Source organism: Cololabis saira, chromosome 23, assembly GCF_033807715.1.
Source record: "Cololabis saira isolate AMF1-May2022 chromosome 23, fColSai1.1, whole genome shotgun sequence".
NCBI lineage: Eukaryota > Metazoa > Chordata > Actinopteri > Beloniformes > Belonidae > Cololabis > Cololabis saira.
In genome coordinates, this window is record NC_084609.1 from 13,029,790 (window position 1) to 13,053,037 (window position 23,248).

Below are 23,248 nucleotides of genomic sequence, written 5' to 3' on the forward strand. Positions count from 1 at the left end.
AAGAATTCCCTGAAATTTGACTGATTTCACTTGTTTTTTCACTTTTTTTTTTTTTTGTTGTAGAATATTTCCACTCCCTGGAAATGCTGCTGACAAAAAAGCTTCCAGTTTCGGTTCAGCCGTCGGGTATTTCAGCTGAGGACAAACCCGCTCAGACAAGCGCTGCTCTGTGAATGCTGCTCAGGAGGCAAACAGCAGTGGAAAAAGCTGTTAAAGGAATTATTTGAAGGAATTATTCGTCGAGAAAAAGGGAGAGAGGGAGAGGAAGCAAATGCAAGCTCCCTGGAAAGGCTGTGAGCAGAAGAGGGAGCAGGACTCTGACCGGGGAATACTGGAATTCTTGGGCTGGACGCAGTAGGAAGGGGACTGTGGGAGGACGCCGAGCCTGGATCCCTGCCCTTCTTCCTCTGTGAGAACGCTGAGACTCCTGAGCCTGCTGCACTGAGTCCACCGCGTGGGTCTTTTGTCTTCTCTGCTGGCATCAAACACAGAAAAATTGATTACCCCCCCCATGTTGTAATTACTGTTTGTTGAGAAACACTGTGTCCCATTGCGCCGCGTCATTAGGATTACCTCTGTGTGTGTGTGTGTGTGTGTGTGTGTGTGTGTGTGTGTGTGTGTGTGTGTGTGTGTGTGTGTGTGTGTGTGTGTGTGTGTGTGTGTGTGTGTGTGTGTGTGTGTGTGTGTGTGTGTGTGTGTGTTGCTGCTATCCACTCTCCTGTAGCACAAAATAAAAGGAACCTCAAACTCAATATCCAATCTGTCACAAGCAATTCTACACAGCTAAACAAAGCCGGGCTGCAAAGCAGCGGCTAAATGATTTAATTCTTGTCCTCCAAAATAACCTCCCTGCAAGGAAGCAAATAACTCAAGCCATAAAAACACCTGAGATCCCAATAAGAACTGATATAAATGGAAAATACACACAGTCACAATTTGGACTCGTATCGTTTAAGACCCAAATGCAGCTCACAATCGAATTTGCTCACTTAGAGTTGGAGCTGCGAGGTGAAGGCGGAGGCAGGAGTGAGAAATCAAAGATTCACGACACAACAGAGGCAATTTGTTTCAAAGAAAAGTCGCTGTGCGAAAAAATGACGCACGCGTAGTCGTGAACCATAAGTCTCAGTGTCAAAGGAGGGAGATAAATCGTCAGCGATGGAAATTTACTGCCGGGTTTAAACCCGTGACTTTATGTTGAGTGATTACTAGAAGACATATGTTTGCTTTTATCGTCTAGCTCAGCGGCTCCGTCTGCGAGCTGGAGGAGAAGCGGGAGTGAAAAGCGTGAGAGGAAGCTGAAATGCACTTTGGGCCGAACATTGGGTGAGATGCTGACGTTTGTGCTTGGCTGTGCTGTTTGCAGGTGTGCTGAGCCTGCCGGAGAGCCTGAACCTGCACCGGGACCAGCAGCGCTCGGGGAGGGGCAGCGAAGGTCACGGCTACACCCAAGCAGAGCTCCGGACGCTGGAGCAGTCGCTGCTCGCCACCCGGGTGGGCAGCATCGCCGAGCTGAGTGAGTGCACGCTTCTCATACTCCTCATACTTTCACACGGCTCATTATTTCACACAAGCACTTCCACAGCTCTTTTCCATCTTTCTTGGCTCGTAGACTTTGTCTCAATATTTGTCTGATTCGAGGCGACTCCTCTGCCGATGACTTTCAAGCGCTGACAGATGCTCTAAAGGTCTTTGTTGTACTGACACTAGGGATGGGCGGTATGGATTAAAAAATGTATCACGATCATTTCTGGCATTTATCCCGAAAACGATAAAAATGACGATTAAAAAAAATACCAATTCAACTCCACCTTTTCAACTATAAATCTATCTCGCTTTTTTCTTTCTTTCTTTCAGGCTCATTTCCTTCCTTCCTTCCTTCCTTCCTTCCTTCCTTCCTTCCTTCCTTCCTTCCTTCCTTCCTTCCTTCCTTCCTTCCTTCCTTCCTTCCTTCCTTCCTTCCTTCCTTCCTTCCTTCCTTCCTTCCTTCCTTCCTTCCTTCCTTCCTTCTTTCTTCCTGCTCTCTCCGTCCTTCTTCCCTTCCTCTTTTCTCCCTTCTTTCCTTCCTTCCTTCCTTCCTTCTCCCCTTTCCTTCCTTCCTTCCTTCCTTCCTTCCTTCCTTCCTTCCTTCCTTCCTTCCTTCCTTCCTTCCTTCCTTCCTTCCTTCCTTCTCCCCTTTCCTTCCTTCCTTCCTTCCTTCCTTCCTTCCTTCCTTCTTTCCTCATGCTCTCTCCTTCCTTCTTCCCTTCCTCTTTTCTCCCTTCCTTCCTCCTTTCCTTGTTTTCTCCCTTCCTTCTCCCCTTTCCTTCCTTCCTTCCTTCTTCCCTTCCTTCTTTCTTTCCTCCTGCTCTCTCCTTCCTTCCTTCTTCCCTTCCTCTTTTCTCCCTTCCTTCCTTCCTTCCTTCCTTCCTTCCTTCCTTCCTTCCTTCCTTCCTTCCTTCCTTCCTTCCTTCCTTCCTTCCTTCCTTCCCTCCTTCCTTCCTTCCTTCCTTCCTTCCTTCCTTTTTCCCTTCCTCTTTTCTCCCTTCCTTCCTCCTTTCCTTGTTTTCTCCCTTCCTTCTCCCCTTTCCTTCCTTCCTTCCTTCCTTCCTTCCTTCCTTCCTTCCTTCCTTCCTTCCTTCCTTCCTTCCTTCCTTCCTTCCTTCCTTCCTTCCTTCCTTCCTTCCTTCCTTCACGTACGTTGTGCGTGGATTTAACGCAGAACTATAAATCAGCTTTACACAAAAACATCAACAGGAATTTATCGTTTTTACCGCGAGATGACAAATTCTTACCGTGGGGAATTTTTTTGGCGGTTTATCATGAACGGTAAAATATCGCCCATTCCTAACTGACATCAGTTCAATCTGTCCAGTGTGGATCTGTCAATCCACACTGGACAGCAAATCATCCGTTTGTATGCGACGCACAGCAGATCCAGCTGGAGTCGGACGCAGGAATGACGTAGAGAGGCGGTGCCATTCCCCCAAAAACACCACAAGCGGGCTCCGACTCGTACGTGTCTGGACATCGAGAGGCTCAATTTATTAGGCACCATCCATCCTTTTTACCTGGATAGTAGCAGAACAGACAGGAGGTGGCCAGAAACTATTAAACTAGATCAAGTGTTGATTCTCGCATGACCCCGAAACCCCAAAGTAATTTGGGCACTCGTGCGTGCTTGTCTTCTGAAATGTCTCAGAGTTGGACCTGAGGTTGCAATGAGTAAAAACCAGACGACTCCATGCCCATTTCTCCCCACAGCACCTTTTTTATGTATCTGTCTTATTCTGGCCACCAGTCCCCTCTTAGTTTTCTGTATTATGAATAACCCGGCCGTTCTCCATGGAGTTCTGGTACTCAGTGCTTTCTTGGATCTGAATAAACCTTTAAATATGAAAGTCCTGTGTGTTAAACCAAGTATGCAAAGATTGTTTTCTTACCTGCTACTTCTTTTCAGCTGTTTTCTTTCGTAATTCTTTAAGATGTATGCCTGATTATCAGCATCTTTGGTCTGAAGTCAATATTGGCTGAGAGGAATTAAGTGTAAACCCTTTAATTCAGCATGCGGCACGCCGTAAGTGCAGCAGTAATCGTTCCACGCGTTAAACAGATAGCTGCATGGGCCTATTCCTGCATCTGTTTGCCAAATAGCTCCATTAGTGGCAGAGAATTAACAGTCCCTGTCACCGGGGGCCGCGGCGGTGGTCTGAGGCCGGTTCGGCGTTTATTCTACCGTCTCTGTTCATCCGCCCCCTCCTCTCCCTCCCCGACTGCCTCGGACGCTGCAGCCAGCCACCGCTCCGTTACAGCTGTTTCAGCATCTGTTTATGATTCCCAGCGAGGAGGCCGGAGTCCTCAGAGGCTTTTAACCTGAACTTGAAAGGGAGAGCTTCACCTTGAACTCCCGCCGCCTACCCCTCGTCCTTTCCATGGTCTGGATCACGTGTCCCTGCAGACATTAACACGGTGTGTGGCCGCGTGCTCGCGCCCAGGTACGTTGGCCGGGAGGGGGGTTTGCTCCAGCTCCCACAGCATCAGTAAATCTATGCGTGTCATGGACTGAAGTGAGAATTTAAAGCCATGTCTTCTACCTGGAGGCGGTTTGGGAAATGTATCCACGTCTGTACTGGAATAAAATCTACTGAGACAGAGAATAACATTTTATTTAAATACAAAAGAAATCTGTCTCTGCTGCTGCACGTCAGGTTTAAATCAGACTTTCACTTTCCTGAGATGATTTTACAGACTCATATTACACAGAAAAGCACCACTGTTTGTCTACTGATATTCATTAGTTTTATCAGGATATTTCTGATTTGGCCTCAGCCGTTGCCAGGCAACAGTAAGCATTAACATGCAGAAACTAATACCCTTCAACGTGCATTAAATTACATTTGCTAGATGCCTTCATCCAAATAAATGTACAAGTGAGGAACACGAGAGGAACGGCAAAGGTTCAGAATCCGCCCTAACCGGGGAGGCCAGGGTCCGAACCAGCAACCTTCCTGCTGAAGGAGTTATACATTCATGTCTATGTGCTTGAAAATGCTGCATATCAGACAAAGATCCCATTGAATTATAAAAGTAACCCTTTTAATGAAACATTACTTTAAAAACAACCTCTGGTTTTGCTGCGAGATTCAATGAAACCTGAATTGCAGTTCTTCAGCTGACCACTGGGGGCTGACCCTGAAAGCGAATTAATCTCCATCAACCCTGCTGTTACATACGGAGCCCCTAAAGGGACATGGATTTTTTATTTTTTTTTATAATGAGTTGTATGCGCGCACGTAAAAATTTTAAGTGAGCACGTAAAGTTGTTTACTTGCAAGCAAAGTGGTAATGTCCTTATAATGGAGGCCCAGGTTAAAATATAGCTCAGCTAAATCCTGTAATGTCATTTCCATTCATAAACAGAGCAGGAGCAACTGGATTAGTCTCCAGTTCCAGCAAAACTCCCATGTACTTGTTTTTACGCGCGTAGAATAACTTTTAGGCGCTCACTTATAAGTTTTGCGAGAGCGCGTGAAACTTTTTAGTGAGTGCATAAACGTTTTACGTGCTCACGTAAACAACTTTACGTGCTCACTTAAAGGTTTTACGCGCACGCGTAAAGGTTTCAGGCGCGAGCGTAAAACTCATTACATAAAAAAAATAAATCCTTGTCCCTTTAGGGGCTCCGTAGTTACAAGATTTCCAGCATGAATGAATAGATTTGCACTCTTTTTAAAAAATGTTTTTTTGTCTCCATAGCTAGATCACTTTAGCCATTTCAATTCGTCTGGGCTTCTGAATCGTGAATACAAATCTAACCGTGCTTAGTCACTTATTTATTTTTGTTGTGCTCTTTCTTAAAATTAAAGGAAAAAAAGAGGAATGCAGTATGTAGGAGCTTTATTTCGTGTTAAATCAATTACTGTTTTACAGGAAAAGCATTAATTACTCTTGGATATGCATCTTTCCTTTCATTCATGTTAACTGGAACGTCTCAGCCCCAAACATAAAACAAATGCCGTTGGCTTGGACCGGATAGACAGTTGGACTTGTCCCTCGTAAAGCAGTCATTTACTGGATTTGAGTTGATTCTGCGACATGATTTCCTCCATGCGGCGTTATGTGAACAGATTGATCTTCAGCTCACGAATCACTGAATAACACGAGTGTGAATCTACTTACCAAGTGTAGGATGATTACATTAAAGAGTGCTGCCTCAAACACACTCTTCCATCTGCCTTTGCATCGGAGGGGGCCGATCTGCCGGAGCTCCTGCATCTCATTGCAGGCACATTTCTGCACATTTCTGCACATGCTGAAGTGTATCCATCGAAGCATGTACACCAGACATTTGCTCGTCTACCGGTGAGGGGTGGTGGGATTGATGTTTGAGTTGTTAACACAACAGAGAAAACTAACAACTTACAATCCACAGACAAAAAAGGGTGAAGGTTTTATGTGTAGTCGATTTCCCTGTGCATACCTGGGACCGCTGCGATACGCATCAGCACTTCATAATTCACTCCCTGGCTTGAGCTCCTGTATCTGTGGACCTGACACCGCATCGGATGACACACGGGCCAACGGAAGCAAAGACGAGATGGAAGATGGCAATTTTCCACCCAGAGCACAAATAAATACGTATGTTTATTCCATCTGTCAAACGGATATAAAGCAGTGTTGTCTGTTTTATGGTGGAAATGCATCCCTGCCTGCACATAAACACAGAGAAAAACAATAAGCTGCTACATGACTGAAATATAGAGAATCTGCTTTGGTTTTGTTTGTTTAAAAAAAAAAAGAATCAGTCAAGCTCTTCATGGCCAATATAATGCCAATTCATCTTCTTTTCAGTTTGATGCAACCGACGGAAATAAATAATCTTTCCCATGACAGCCGATACGTGAGCGTTCACTACTGATGGAGGTCCCTTTGTGACTAGGCTGCTCTGTGACATGTGACATGCACTCACATTAGTCCCCCAAGAGCTTTTCATTCCTCTGCTGTGTATTCAGAAGCTAAATCAGGCTTTGTTGGTCAGTAAAAATCTGAATCTTAATCAATGGAGACATTTGCCACGACAGTGACCACAGGCTGTGTGAAACATGGCCGTAACCGCTGTGACACCGAGTTCAGCATTTGAGCCTTGCCACGTAGATTTTTAAAGGCCAGAAGAAAGTACATTACATTTTAAATTTGGTTAAGAGCTGATCGTCAGAAGGAATAACTCTAGGTGACGAGACCCTGATGACTTTTTGGCAGCACGTGCTTCCAGGAGCTATGGATGGTTCTGGATGACATGACAGGAGATAAACTGATAATCTGATTATTTCACTGCACTTAAGCAAAAGTGACTTGTTTAACATTAACACTTTTTGCATTAATACAAGTGAGGCCTGCCTTCCTGGTTTGTGACCAGCACCGCAGCCCCGACTAAACTACGCTTGACCTTCTGACCTCAGTGGAAACTGAAAAGGCTGTGACCTGAAACAATATTTTGGTCTTCTAATCTAGAGAAAACCCATTTAAGCCATATAAATGAAGGGTTCACATTAGCAAAAAATGCAGTGTTTGTATTCTAAGAGATAAATGTACCGTATTGGCCTGAATATAAGACGGGGTTTTTTGCATTGAAATAAGACTGAAAAAGTGGGGGTCGTCTTACATTCGGGGTCTAGACATTATACCCATTCACAACGCTAGATGGGGCCAGATATCTTTAAAGCGAATGCTGGATTTAACTCCCGAGGCCAAAGCGAACCCCTGTCACGAAGAAGAAAAATAAAAAATAGTATAAGGAAGAAAATAAGAGAAGAGATAACAGAAAGTGGAGAAACGTAGTGACAATCTGGAGAAAAGAGGGTGGAAGTTCGGCAGGTAAACCGGCAGCTGAGGAGAAGTTATGATGCAAACTTCAAGATAATGATTTCAAATAGTCAAGATAACATGCTTTTTCTCTCCAATATATTGTTATAATCATTTGTTTCAGATGTACTGTAATTATTTTCTGTATAAAAATTGAATTTGGTGTTCAAAAAGTCTTTCTTCCAACTTGAGTTTTGAAAAAGAAGGGGTCGTCAGGATCAGGATCAGGATCAGGATCAGGATCGTCTTATATTCGGGACAATATGGTCGTTTTTTTTCTAAAGAAGAGAAGAGCAGTAATGATATCTGAGTTTTAACGCACTTCCTCATACTTTACTTCTCACGCTCTGTACTATATCTGTTTAATGGTTGTTCAAATGTAAATGAACCGATATATACATCATGTTCCAATGTTAATCCTGATTAATATGGTAAAAATATAAAGGGAACTTGTGAGAAAAACATTTCTTATTGGAAGTTAGATCTCCTGGGTACGTCATGTCCTGTTACTGTGTGTTTTAGCATTTTCAGTTGGATGAAAATGTTTGACATGGGGAATTGACTTCTTTGAATAAGCAGTGGTTCTTAGCTGGTCCGGGTTCAGGACACCCCATTACCCCTTAATGATGAGCTGCGACCCAAATTGAGGAAAATGTTCAAAAATGAGTTTAACCAAAAGGTGCAGTTTGAATCTCTGGTTGGAGGGAATTAGCACGGCTTTAGTGCACCAACATGAAATAAGTAAAATAAAAAGTGAAACAACTGAGAAGTCTAAAACATGTATCTTTACCTGGGGCAAAGGTGCACCACCCACCCCGACCCATCAGTGGAGAATCACTGCGAGAAGAGAAGATCCGGCCATGACTTTTCAGAAAATGTCCAAAGTTCATGCGCGAGAAAGCTTTCGTGACCAGAACATCCGTCACCTTCACTGTAAGACAGCGTGGAGTCTGATCGAGGTTACAGGTCATCCCAGTTGGGGGCGGCTTGGTTTACAATGTTTATGATAGGAGAGAGCGCTAATGATGTGAAAATGCTCCACATACCACCTCCAGCCCGCAGCCGGGGCCGGGAACACACCGACGGCTGGAAGCAGGTGTTTCACGCTCTGACGGTCTCCTCATTTTAAAGCATTTAAAATCTCCTCAGCGTCAACACGTCTAAAATATTTCTACCAAAAGTCATTTTTAACCCATTAGCTTAATACGTGAACTGTAAACTGGCTCACGTGACGGTAAAGCGGTCGTACAGAGCCGATTGTCAGGCCAATTTCACACACGACTTGTTTGGTAATTAAGGGATAATAGAAGAGGCTGTTGAAGAGGAACATTCATCACTTTGTCCATAATTTAATTCCCTCAAGGAGGAAAAATAAGTCTTTTATTTCTGAATTCACTATTATTTTTTCTCTGCTCGACTCCTGTGGGTATTTTTTGTGGAAGTGAGGGGAGCAGATTGGGGGTTTAGGGCTGTGTGTGGCATATGGGATCCATAGGTGCTAAACTGACGTATTGTGAGCAGGAGGGAGGGAGAGATGTATATTAGTCATTGCCGTGGGTCAGAGGCTACGCTTCAGTTCAAAACAGAAAATAAACCTGCAATAAAGAGCAGGGATGTGTTTCCCAGAAAACCGCCTTCTTTAACTACGTCAGCTTTGGAACCACACAGGTACGATGCCGGGGCTTCGCTCCAACGATAGAGCTAGCGACATTGGCAACCTGCACAGCCAGGTCCCATGTTGAGTACCGCTGGAAGTAACATTCACAAACTGCAGCTGGGACAGTGGTTAGAAATGTAATTCCTGGTGGCTACGTCATCGACAGAGGTGGGTAATAACGAGTTACATTTACTCTGTTACATTTACTTGAGTAAGTTTTGGGAAATGTTGTACTTTTAGGAGTAGTTTTGAATCACTATACTTTTTACTTTTACTTGAAAATTTGTGAAGAAGAAGCTGTCACTCTTACTCCGCTACATTAAGCTACGTTGAGCTGTTACTTTTCTTTTATCCCTTTTATCCGTCTACGCGTCAATCTCATGACATCACTGGGTGATTCTACACATTATATTTCTATGAGTTCATGGGCTTGTTCTAGTTCTGCCTGGTTAAAAAAGAAAAGTACAAAGGCTTGAAATTTTGTGCTACTTGTGCTTAATTTATTTTTTATTCGGTTATTATTTTATTTATTTTATTATTTATTAAAGTACTTGAATTTACTTTAAGATTATTTTAATTTAAGCTATTTTTTATTAATTTTATTTTATTATTTTATTGATTTAATTTGCCTGATGATTATTTTGTACTTTTATCTGTTTGAATGGTTGTGTTAAAAAAAATAAATCAGACATTACTCAACAGTTACTCAGTACTTGAGTAGTTTTTTCACCAAGTACTTTTTTACTTTTACTCAAGTAATTATTTGGATGACTACTTTTTACTTCTACTTGAGTCATATTATTCTGAAGTAACAGTACTTTTACTTGAGTAAAAATTATGGCTACTCTACCCACCTCTGGTCATCGATGATGGAAGATGTAGTCAGTAGCAGGCAGGTAGGAACACGGCAATGGAAGTAACTTACATACCGTATATAGTTATAAATAAAGAAAAAAACACGTAATTGTTGTCTCACACAACAATGGTGAACTACCACTGTTCTGAGATGTAGAGCGACCGGACAGGTTGTGATAAATGTAGACTTTTACAACATTAATGGCTGTTATTCTTACAGGATTTATGATATGATGTATTATTTTGATGTAATTGTATTTGTAGGATGTTATTTTATAGATAATATTGTCGTGGCTGGTCTATGATTATTACGATTAAATGAAAAAGTAAACAGCATTTAAGGTATCAGTGAATTCCCGCCGCCAGAGTCAAATCAAACACATCAGGCAACATTTAAACTATGGTTCCAACGTCGTAGGTCAGTTTTCAGAGAATGCTTGTACTTCCGATGTCTATTTGTTTATCAATGCATCACAGGATGTTAGTTCAGTGCAACTTCTTCCTAGAGCTCTGTTGTGCAACTCATAGGTAGCTTGGCTGTCCAGTTATCAAGGCTAATGATAATTCTATTAAAGAATTATTAATAATTAATAAAGTTGACTATTTATCAAATTGTATTATCAAAAATGATAATTCTCGTAGGGGCACCACCGCCGGGGCCTTACTTCCGGTGGGATTCGATAACTAACAGCAGAAAATCAGTCTCATTATGATTTGAATTATCCTGCAGAACAGCAAATCTTACAGAATAACAGTGAAGGCGTGATATCCGAACACTAGGCTCTGCTTAAACAAATCAATTTGTGACCAAATCTTGCATGAAATAACACAACCACTCATAAAGAAATCAATCAGGATTTATTCACATACGGGTGTCAAAAGATGATAAACGCAACACCCAAATAAACCTGATGGCAGAAATGGCTTCAGTATCATAAAACAATTAATTAACTAGAAAAACATCAATAGAAAAATATGAAACATAAACGTTAAATGCATGGAATGAAAACAAAAAAAAGAAACCAAGCAATAATAACGAAGATACAGAACATCTACAGTTCAAACGGGGCTTCTGTGGTCTTTTAAAGATGGACGCGCCCCCTGGGCCACGTGCAATCGGACCGGATGGCGAACGCAGCATTTAAAACGTGCCTACGGCAGAAAACAACGACTACCAAATAATAAAACATGATAATGATAACAATGATGATGTAATCTCAGCTCTGAACACAGATTTAGCTCTGTAACACTCTTAAGTTACTGATAACCCAGGTCTCACAATCTCACACACAGTTCTGAACACTCTTAAATCCTACTGATCACTGCTACGCGGGCTCACGTCTCCTCTGGGATCCTGAATCGGGTGCATGCGGGTTTGTTGACTGGGTTCGCGGTCCTGCTGGGGTTTCGCAGTCAGGCTATCGCGTCCCGTCCCTTCCCCTGAAACGGATTAGACAGCGGCGGGGCCGCCTCGTGCCGGGCCGTGGTTCCGGACCAAACGGAGGCTCACACGCATTCCTAGGCGCGGCGGGGGGACCGGTCTTCTCCTGCCGTGCTTCCCTCTCTGCGCCAGTCGCCGACGCGCGGCCGTCCGGGCCCCGGGAGAGCTCACGCCGGGCGAGACGCCGGCCGTCCGTCCCCGATCCCTGCGCCGGTTCGCAGACAGGGGTTCAGAGCTGGGAGGGGGGGTTCAGTCTGAGCACTCAATCGCAGCTGTGTCCCGATCTGGTTGCCGGGAGCGCGTGGGCGTCGGAAGCTTGGATCTGTGAACTTAAAGAGGAACAGAGTTTAGTGAGAAATCGGAGCCTCCCGGGGGACCGCGGCTTCAACGGCCGGACCCCGCAGGGCCCGGTCCGGTGCGGGCCTCCTGCCTCCCCCCAGCCCGGGGGGAGAGAGAGGAAAGATCTTTGGCCCAGAGCCAAGAAGATCCAGCTGTTCCAGGACGAGATGTAGTTGAGAAGAGAGTCAATGGGAGCCGGAGCTCCGCAGGCCCGGTCCGTTGCGGGCCTTCCGCCTCCCCCCAGCCGGGGGGAGAGAAGGGAGATGGGATCCTTTGGTCCTGCTGCTCAGGAAGAGAGGTTGATCGGAAGAGAACGAAGAGAAGCAGCGGCAGGGGTTTTGATCCTACGCGCGCTGCAGTGACGTCATCGGTGCCTCATTGCGATTGGATGCGCGCGCTTGTAGGCGCCACCCCCCCCGCAAGGCATGCTGGGGGTTGTAGTTCAGGCAACGGCGCCATTTTATGAGGCACATTAAAGCGGAAAAGGGGGGGGTTCAAAGAAGCAGTACCATTTTGAGGTCTGGTTTTAGGGCTCCGCTGGTCCCGACCCCTGCTTAGGTGTCATAAAAACCCCAAGGAAGTCTGTTTTCCCTGGCAGAAACCCTGCTGGGTCCTTGTTTTGATCTCCGGCCATGCCGTGGGGGTCGTAAACGGACTATCTCGACCCAGGCCGAGATAACCAGGAGTTAGCAGCAGGGGGTCGCAGGACTTCAGGAAGAAGGGGCAAAGTCTGGTTTTACAGGTCCTCAAAATCACAAAATATTCATACATTTATAAGTCCAGATTTCACATGGGCGACGCACAACAGCTCCAACTACCAAAGTCCCACCGGACACAGACCCACCTCCGTCAAGCTATGTAACTGAATGTCAGCCTTTGTGAATCGTGTCCACTCGCTGAAGCGCCACAACATAATTTAGATACATTCCAGAGGTAAAATGAAAATAATAATTATTGCTTTGCTAAGAAAACCAACAGATTGCATCAAAACGTTTTTTTTTTAGATAATTCCCCCGTTCTGAACAAGCACCAGACAACTGTGGAGAAGAAAAACAGCACCCAACTTCTTTTTTGTAGGATTGTAGCAGAGAGGAAAGAACATGAACAGTGTTGTGCTAGTTACTGAAAAATAGTAACTAGTTACTGTTACTAGTTACTTCATTAAAAAGTAACTCAGCTACTTAGACCAAAAAGTAATGCGTTACTATGAAAAGTAACTTTTTAGTTACTTTAAATAAAAACATTCTTTTAAAAGCTCCCATTTAATGCCCCTCTAGCCTTCATTTCAGCAGGTATTGTATGGATTTGCATTGTGCATCGTGTTCTGCATTCTAAACAGTCTCCCCGCTTCTTCACTTCCTGTGTCAATAACGTTGGTCTCTTAGCAACAAGCTGAGAACGGCCAATGAGCTTCAGCAGCAGCTCAAGAACGGGACCCTTTGATGAATCGTTCATTACAGTCCTCAAATATAACCAATGGTGGCATGTCAGTTAATAAGAAACTTTTTGCCTAGAAGAAAAAAGAGCGACAACAACAACCCATAACTATTTTCTTCTGTCGGAAAAACACAGCTGCACTGCGGGCTTTAGGGGAAAAAGAGCGAGTCGGGATGCAGCGGCGCAGTCAGAAGAGCAGTGAAATACGTAAGAGACGGTGCTGATCTCTGCAATTTGAAGCCTTCTATAATAATTATAAAAATAATTTCACTTATCACTGGTTCTTTTTGGAACGTAACCCCTGCGAAAAACCAGGGATTGCTGTAATGACAATATCTCCACGTTGCAAAACTCGCCTTCTCTTGGCTCGCCATGACCGGTCATGTTTTTGAAAGCACACACACACGCCCACTACGTTTCCTCTGGTCTCCGCGTGTGGGGAAAAAAAGCTTAAATGTAGCCAGAAATAACGGAGTAACGCATCGTTTGGTAACGGTAATTGCGTTACTGAATTTAAAAAGTAATGCGTTAGAGCAGTGCTTCCCAACCTTTTTTCCTTGGAGCCCCCTCTACTTGTGTCTAAGACCAGCCGGGCCCCCCGACCCGTACGTACTGGCACCAAAAGAGTAAAGTGATTCGTTACAAATCTTTAATTGAAAAAAATTAACATTAATCATGTTTTTGTGATACATTTCTCTTTGGTTTACCCTGTATACATATGACTTTGTCTTTCTCACCTTCATTTTGTGTCACCAATGTATAAAATATGCACAAAAAATAATTGCAAGGACATAAAAGAATTTCTGAAAAATATGAGAGCACATTTTTTTTTTAACATTTTTCCTTTAACAACCTGTTGGAGTAGTAGTATGATTAAAGGTTGAATAATTATATAATAATAAGTTTTTATCCTGTTAAATAACTTAGAAATATATTTTGGTCATTTTAAAATACTACGTGGGTTTATACAAACTTGGATTACAGTATTCCATTAGGTGTGTTATTATGATTTTTTATTTATTTAACATGCGCAAATATAATTTTGACAACTGTATATCCTCAAAGCACACAAAGTTTCGCGCACCCCCAGAGATCTCAGGCGCCCCCCCAGGGGGGGCCCGGACCCCAGGTTGGGAGACACTGCATTAGAGTATTAGTCACCGCAAAACTAAGGGCGTTACTGTAACGCGTTACTAAATAACGCGTTAGTCCCAACACTGATGATGAAAAGTACATCTTTGGGCGAGCAGATTACCGCACGGTTTTAATCTTGACACTTTCAGGTAAACTAATAATCTCATGAATCCAGCTGCGTGGGCCTCCATCATAAGCTGTCCACTTCCTGCGGGACCCTTAGGTCACAATAGACTCCCCCTTTCCTGTAGCTGGAAGTGCCGCTGCACCAGAGAATGGCAAAAATTCAGAGTAATGTCACCTTTTATCCCTTTAAATCTTTCTTGAATTTAAATTAGTTTTCAATTTTGGTCTAGAATTCACTGGAAAAGGCCCTGCGATGGCTGTAACTTGTCCAGGGTGAACCTCTGCCTCTGGGCTCTAATGAGCTGGGAAAGGCTCCAGCCGACCCCCGTGACCCTGCGAAGGATACAGCGGGTATAGAAAATGGATGGATGGAACAATGGGTGTTTTTTAATGTTGGGACGGTATCAGATTGTGAAGTTAAGGCTGATCATTGTTCCTCAGACAGCCAAAACTAGTCACTTATTGTTATTTAGTGAATGCTTATCTGTTTTTCTTGCTTTTCTAACATCTGAGACTTGCTGAGGAACAGGGTTCACAAGAGCCAGCCGGACTAAATCCATGTTTGGTGTTTCATATTACAGAAGGAGGTCGGTTCACAGGTAATCAGCCCGAACAAAGCTGACAAATCCAAAGGGCTCCGACACACACGAAGGCAGATAAACACTAGCAACCAGGTCAGACGGGGGTTTAGCAGAAGGCAGAAACTCTGGAACGGGCAGATATCAAACCAGAAGTTGAAGGATTAACCACTGTAGGCCTAATGCTAGCATGGCTAAGACTAGCCGGCACCAGGAGGTGGAAGAGTGGAGCGTAAACGCTGAGCTGTAAATCAGCCACAAGTTTGAGCGATGAGTTCAGCTGAAGCTGAGAAGCAATTATGGAACAGCGGAGTGAAAACAAGAAAACGAGGAGGGTGGAAAGAAAACAGGACTCGGGCAGAGGTCTCACTCTGTGACTGGATGGACTAACCGTTAAACAATGTTTCTGCATGTGAAAAATTTTGATTTAAAAAAATAAAATCTATTGCACAAACCAGTAGGCCTGTGTTGAAAAAAATTGATTTTCTGATTCTAAATCGATTCTCATATTAATTCCTAAAAATCGATTTGTATGTCTAAAGATCGATTTTTTTTATTTTTTATTTATTTCTATTTATTTTTTTTCCATGATTACATTTTTGCCTGGTGAACTTTAATCCCAGTAGTCCCAATAGTTTTGAAAACTCCTGAACTAAATGAACTTTTCTTTAGAGAAAATGCTGGACATTTCAGCTTAAATTTCTAAATGTTATATTAGTTCAATGAAGTTCATATTATCTATATTTACTAGAGCTTGTTTGGTTTCTCTGTTATCGGACACGATTTGTCATGAAATACCTGAAAAATGCCGGGTCCTTCATGTCAAGCTGTGTGTCTGGTGACAGAATAAATCAGACAAGCTAAAATAATTTGTTTACTGCTTGAGCTGTTGCAAGTTCTTTCTTTTTTTGCACTTTAAATGGATATTGAAATGCCTATTTGAGTTATTTATTTCTTAGTTATTTCACAATAATTATTGTGAAATTATTATTTCAATAGTTATTTTACAGTCATATAATCCAGGAAACACTAACCCAAATCAATATCGAATCGAATCGGATCGGATCGAATCAAATGGTGATAATCGATTCTGAATCTTAAGAATCGGAATCGAATCGATTCTTGACATTTGAATTAATACCCAGCTCTACAAAGCAGTGCAAAGGAAATTTTGCAGACTCTTTTTCTCAGAGGGTCCCCCTACTGGCGTGGAGGTGAAGTTGCTTTTGTAGGATTATTGTTGTTCAATCTCTTGAGTTTTCTCATCCGTTATGACTATCTTAACTGTCTCTCAGTTGGCCTTGCAGTTCTGTGAGTTATTTTCCTCACCGCTGATGTTGGATATACATCCGTAAAGCCGGTTCTTGCGAAAGCAGACCGCGATGGGAGACCAAAGATTCTCTAGGGGGAGACCTTAATCCCTGAAAGTCATGAAACTAATGTTTTAAATGTGAACAACTCCTCTGTGCTGCTTTAAAAAGACTCTTAAAACTCTGCCACCAAAAGAAAAAAGGTCAAGGTCAAGGTCAGTCTCTGTAAAGTAAAGTTAAAAACAACCGTCCTGTCTAGCCGTTCATTCAAATTTTCGTATCTTTTATGGAAACTGTGGAAGCCGGGTCCTCCAGGCTCCAGCTGGCTTTTTAATCAACCTGCTGTCAAAAAGCCTGTTTCTGTTATGATGGTGTGTTGGTAGCGCACGTGGCACCAGCAAATCTTTGAGGTCACCATTAATGCTGAACTGCTTTCGGAGCAACAGATCGTTTCTTTGCAGCTGGAATAGAAACATGAGACAGCACAGCTCTAAACATGCACCTGTCCTACATTTAGATCATGTGCACAATCAGTTGGTCATTCTTTTTCAAGAGGGATTAACTTCCATCCATCTTATTTAGACCTGCTTATAATTATTCTGCTGGAGTCTGAAGCGTCTGTCTTCGATCAAAAGGCAGTGACGCACCGCGGACCAAGTAACTTCTCAGCCGCAGCGTTTGATGCGTCGTCTTTATGCGCCGAACTCTGTGCTTAAATGATTTGCAAGTCTTTTCGTTTTGACGTATTCCTCAGCATCTCCACCTTTCAGGGAGCAGCGCTGGATAATCCTGACAATACGCAGCTTGAGAAATGAGTCATGGCGTAGTCTGCTGCGCACAGGCTGAGAGGAAAAGTGCTTATTCTTTGGGGCTGAGTGGCTTTCACAAATCAAGGAATCCCTCTCCCCTCTGCAAAGCTGCAGCAGTCGTGCGCCGGGATGTGAGGGCGCAGCAAAATCCACAGAAATGGGATGTCATTCCTCCGTTGAATCCCGAATACACTCACTATAATTTTAGATGCAAGAGATCATTTGCATTTTTAGTGATGATGTGCAAATATTCGTATAAATGCAGGAAGTAGTCTCAAGAAAATGTATTCACTTTTGTTGCAGTTCAGCTAAATTTCATCAACATCTCAGCTTTTTAGAGCTGTGACCTCACATCTCCTCATCATCTTTTCTTCATTATCCCGGTGTCTCTCCGCCCGTGAATACGGGATGATGTGACGGCTTCACACACAGGGAGGTGTTACGTTTCATCTCCATCCCATCCGTGCTCGGCTCATTTTTCATTATATTGGAGTTAAAATAGTTTTTTTCCCACTTCTTCATGCATCGTCATTCCTAATCTCTCAGTCTGACCCATTTCTCAGAACAGCTAAAAGAAGAAAATGAAAAAAGGAGACAAATGACTCAGTGCATGTCTCAAGTGATGAAACCAGAAACACACACACACACACACAAAACGTACTATCCAGTTTGTAAACAACATTTAAGTGGTGTGCGATAAGGTTCTCTCTGTTTTTGAAGCTCTCGCGTTCAAAACAGGCGCTGCACCCGTTGGACCTCTTCAGCTAGTGATGATAGTGTGGCCCACATGAGCGTCTCGGTGTCCCTCTAATGGACATGGGAGTGCCTGTCATTTCACTTCAATCTGTGCTGGCTATTGTGTGCTCCCAGGGGTCTGCAGTGTCACTCACCTCGCCGCGTCTGTCCGTCTCAGAGCCCACGTTCTCTAAAAGAAATGTTCTGTGGGTTTTAAAGCAGACTGGGTCACTGGTGCAGGCTGCTCTTATGTCCTTCATCTGTCTCCCAACACAGTCAGGGCGACAGGGAGGCTGAAACGGGAGAAATAGCAAGTCTACCTCCTAAAACACTTTCTTGCAGACATCTTGCAGAAACGTACAGGTGCCAGCAGGCTTTGTAGGCCGCTGCAGCGTCCTGCAGGGATGACCTGAGGCTGGATTCATTATCGCGTTACGTCTCGTCTTCCCTCGGCGGCCAACGCGGGCTCACCTGAAACATCTCTCTGTTACCACCTTAACAAGTGTTGGTCATAACTGGGTCAGAAATTATGTCATTTCTGCATTGTTAGAAAAACAAAAACAATCGTGGCAAAGTCTCTGTTTATGCTCAAGATTCTTGAATAAATCACATGTTTACGCTCATGTGATTAATTAACTATTGTGAAGGTGAAGGTTTTTTTATTCCTCCCCTTTGCTATTTCTGTATTTTTTAATTTTATAATAATGATGATAAATGATCATTATTGATGTTATTTAATATAATTACTATTATTGTACTATTTAAACATTTTATTTGCAATGCAGTACATTTAAAGCGATGCTTTACACAGTGCTACATGTAAAAAGAATATTTATTTAACCTCCACTGTCGTGCAAAATTTGACTAAAGCCGTGAATACTAGGCTCATCACACTACTTCAGTTTAAAATTATTTTATTTATTTAATTGTGAAACAACTTTTGTGTTTAAATATGTTCTATGAATAAACTTCACCTTAAACCTGCTTAAAATGTCCCATGCTCCTCTTGGAGGAAACGAACAAATAAAAACAACAGAAAATCCCGGGGCATTTGGACCCTCCAGCGCAGGTGTTTGGACTCTGTTTGTAATCACTGTAATGTGCCTATTTCCACATTGTGTGTTATTTAAATGAAGCTAAACACTGAAAAGCATAAGAATGATAGTGTACCTTTGAATAGTTTCAGGTGCTAACACCCTTTTATCTGCTGCTTTGCACCTGAACTTGTTTCTCCGGGGACTGCAGGTGAAAACGAGCCTTTGGGCTGACCGCTACATTTACGGAAATGTGTCCCTGATGCATAAACCAATAAATGAGTGAAGGTTTGCGGTCCACTGGTGGTGATGATAGTTAAAAGCGTCAGTCGAGATCCGGTTGGATCACCTTTTTACCTTTTTAAAGCGGGGCTGCAGGCTCGATACTGCCTGGTCTGTCTAATCGTCATGGAAACGCTGCTTGTTTTAGTTCAACTTTCCAAAGTGAAGAAAAAAAAAACAGCTTAGCTCCACAGTTTGGGGACGATCGACTTAGACAAACAAGTTTCTATTAGCAACCGCTATCTCCAACAGACGAGAGAGAAACAAAAAACCGGAATTCTTTTGATCCGGTATTGACAGCATTGGGTTTTCTTGTTTTTCTTTCCTGTGAACGACTTCTGTCTCATCTCTACAGTTTCGTGCTGCTGAGTCTGTCGGATTCCACCACCTCACCTCCGGTCTCCTGATGTCCACTCGTGCACGGATATGCACGCGTGCACGTACTGGCTGGGCCTCTGTTTGAAAACATTAGCAGGAGCTCTAGTGCGCTCTATAATTTATCAACGCGGTTGATCTGATGCAGGTGTCCACGCCAGTGTGTGAATGAACAACTGGGATGGATGCGGATCTCAGGGGCTCACCTGCCAAATGTCAATGGTTCCCACGGTGACTTGGCAGCAGTAAGTGTTCTGGGGGGGTAAAGGACCATCATCCTGAACCAGCTGGGTATTAAACTCATTTACAGTCTCTAAAAACAGGAAAGCCATGAATGTAGCTGGTATGTTAATATTACATCCAACATTAGTTCTCCTTCAAGCTGCTGTTGTTTTGTCTCCAGACTTTTGCTTCACAAGGACAAAAACAACAGCCGAGGACGCTTGAATTTAATGACAATCGACTTTTATGCACTTGATGTGAAGCTGCAGCTACTTCGTCTCCTTAGCGTCGAAGGTCGTCCGCCTACATTTAAATCCCGGGTGGACGCGCTCGTTCTGCACGGCGCCGCTGCACAGGTTAAAGGGCTGGAGTCTGATTAAAGCGTACGAGACGTGGTACATTTCCAGCGAGGTGGAAGCACGTGGATGTGTGAGTATCCACTCTGCCATCTGTTACCAGAGCTCAAACCCATACAACCGATTCTCATTTTTATTCTTCATTTCAAACATCCGTGTTAATGGTTGTTGTGCAGCTGTTTCACTGACTGCGTTTACATGCACTCAATAACACTTTTAAAACCCGAATATTAGCAATAACCCGAATATGCACGGCCATGTAAACACCAATAACCCCTTTGCTCATATTCGGGTTTTTAAAAACCCGAATATGACCCCTGGGTTACTCCTTTTAAAACCCGAATATTCGGTCATGTAAATGACTAACGGAATATCCCGATCAAACGGAACATGAATTTGTTTTCTGCGCATGCTCTGTTCGCAAGGAATCCTGGTCTTTTGAGTCCAGGAAGTTCTTCTAAACACGGGGAAACGCAAGACCACGCCACACTTTTGGAGTGAGGAGGAGACTAATCATTTTATAAATGTAATGAAGGATATGAACATTTTGGGAAAGTACGGGGATAGCGAGATTTAAAAAAAGGTGAGCGAAGAGTTGCGCGAAGCAGCATTTGTTTTGGAGTTGGATACAGGAAGAAGAAGCGGGAATTGCGTCATGATGTTCTCCATGCGTCGCTGTTTTGATCGAGATATCCCGAATGATTAATTACCATGTAAACAGGGATAATCCTGTTTGCTCACGCATGGAAACGGAATATTCTAAATGTTTCAGTAACCGGAATATTAGCAATAACCCGAATTTTGACTGTATGTAAACGTAGTCACTGTTTGCTCTCTTGGAGCAGGATGCTTTGGAAAAAAAGACCATTGATCTCAGTAGGGCTGGGGATCGATTAAAATGTCAAGAATCGATTCGATTCCGATTCTTAAGATTCAGAATCGATTATGACACTTTGATTCGATCCGATTCGATTCCGATATTGATTTGGGTTAGTGTTATTAAAACAGTTTTTTCAGCTGTTGCATGAATTATATGGCTGTAATTATGCAACATATTAATACTGGTATTATATTGAGATTCAACAGCAAGTATTTGCAGCTAATGATGCTGTAAGGACCAATCAGCTCAGAATGCTGATAGGACTGCTTTCAGAAACATTGTGGGGCAGAATTATCAATTTTTCCCATTTTTGAGAATTTGGTTTTTAGCATTTTATGCAAATGTAACCCCAAGACAGTATATAAAGCAAAGAAATATAGACAATTTATGCAATTATAACTGAAAACTTTAATGTTTTCCTACTTTTAAACATATTTAAAGACAAAAACGTGGCACTAGTTATTCTCGTGTCCAACAAAACATTCCTTTTTTGGGCATAAAAAAAATACCAAAAGTTGTAATGATGGAGAAGAAAAAAAAAATCGATCTTTAGACATATGAATCGATTTTTAGGAATTAATATGAGAATCAATTTAGAATCGGAAAATCGATCTTTTCAACCCAGGCCTAGATCTCAGTGAGTCCTTTCCCTGTTGAAATAAAGGTGATGATGTGAGTGACACTCTCTCCAGAAAGGCACAACCCCACGTGCAGATAGTCTTCATTAATAATTATTAACCACCAGCCTGACAGGAGAGGCTGGAGAACACTCAACAGCGCCTCCCTCAGCCCTCCGACTGCAGCGACTGTAAGAAGGGCTGAAGTTATCTGTTCTTAAAAACAGCCACTTTCCTCAGAAGTGCCGCTAATGAAAGGCCGACGTTTTACACTGAAGCGTCGCGCCTCACAGCGGTGCTGCTGAGAGGCGATGCAGACCTGCTAATTGAGTGTTTTGGAGGGCGCCAGAGGGCTAATAGAAGTTTTGGGGTAATAAGGTGGTGAATTGAACAATCTGCTCCAAGCTCTCACCTCGCTTTGTTTTGAGGACAACAAACAAAAAAAAAGCTGTCAGGCAGCTGTTCAGAGACAAACACCAGCAGCTGTTTGGAGGGAAGCTGGGATGAGACGAGAGTTTACAAAAGGGGCTAATCGCTGTTGGCGTTTTGACTGGACTTTTTTGCACTTTTATTCTCTGGTCTCTCACACACAGCAGTGTTAATCAATAACCTCCTCCCCACCACACCTTTTTTATTGGATAAAAGTTACTTGTTATGTCACTTTAATACTCTGGATACAATCACACTGCAATACAAATAACTAATGATTCATTTGAGCAACACGTGAAGTCGCTCCATCGTTCAAAGTGAATGGACAGCGATCCTGAGGATGCTTCCAGGGTTACGAATCTAAGCTTTTGTTCTTTTGCTAGAGGCATTCGTTTAAATGTTTTTGTAATTAGGGCTAACTATAGGTTTAGGAGAAAAACAGTGCCAGTATGTGATGAACAGCAGTGGGTGCACAGCAGCCTGTGATTGACTCTGAGTTCTTGGTGGCAGTAAAGCAACACTGAAAAAAACCCACCTCTGGATGCCGCTGGACAGACACACAACCAATCACTGAGAGCAAAGCACGTGACAGCAGCATCTTTGGTCGTTTTGAAAAGTAGGTCTACATGGGTAACTAAATAAATTGACCCATGTGTATTGAGCCAAATCAAGGCCAAAAGTTTTGCTAATTTGAAAATAAGATTTGAACCTGAAAATTCTTTTTTACAGTTTCAATTTTATTTTTTTCAGTATCAGATCTTTTTTTCAGTTTCAAATCTTTTTATTTCAGTTTCAAATCTTTTTTTCAGTTTCAAATCTTTTCTTTTCAGTTTCACGTCTTTTTTTTTTCAGTTTCACTTCTTTTTTTTTCAGATTCAAATTTTTTTTTCAGGTTCAGACTTTTGGCCCTGATCTGGCGTGGGGGGCGTGGCATCAACTGAGAGGGGCGTGGCATCATGAGAGACAGCAGAACAGAGAAGGCGGGGGACGTTCCTCAGTCATGTTGCCTTCAGGAATCGTAGGTTGCAGAAGTTATCAGTAGAAGTATGATTCAACACTGTATATACACTATATTCACGTCATAGGCAGTGGAAAAAACTGATATTAGTGACACATTTCTGTTTGAAAGGCTGTTTTAGACTGTACTTGGCACCAATCGCAGTATAAAAGCAATAAACTATGCCAGACTGTACAGTTCAACAGCCACACTTTAAAGTTTGACATTTCCCACTTCCACATACTACCAAGTACGGTCTAAAACAGCTTTTTAAACAGAAATGTGTCACTAGTA

General features: G+C 42.9%; 1 protein-coding gene across 3 annotated transcripts in view; it reads left to right on the forward strand.

The window, feature by feature from the left end:
* The window catches only part of LOC133423800 (ankyrin repeat and BTB/POZ domain-containing protein 3-A), a 265,489-nt gene that overhangs the window by 168,889 nt on the left and 73,352 nt on the right, over positions 1-23,248 (forward strand). For all 3 annotated transcript variants that reach the window (XM_061714081.1, XM_061714082.1, XM_061714083.1), the window contains exon 2: positions 1,367-1,516. In XM_061714081.1, the coding sequence (XP_061570065.1) occupies positions 1,367-1,516 (150 nt within the window). The remainder of the gene's footprint in view (positions 1-1,366; positions 1,517-23,248) is intronic.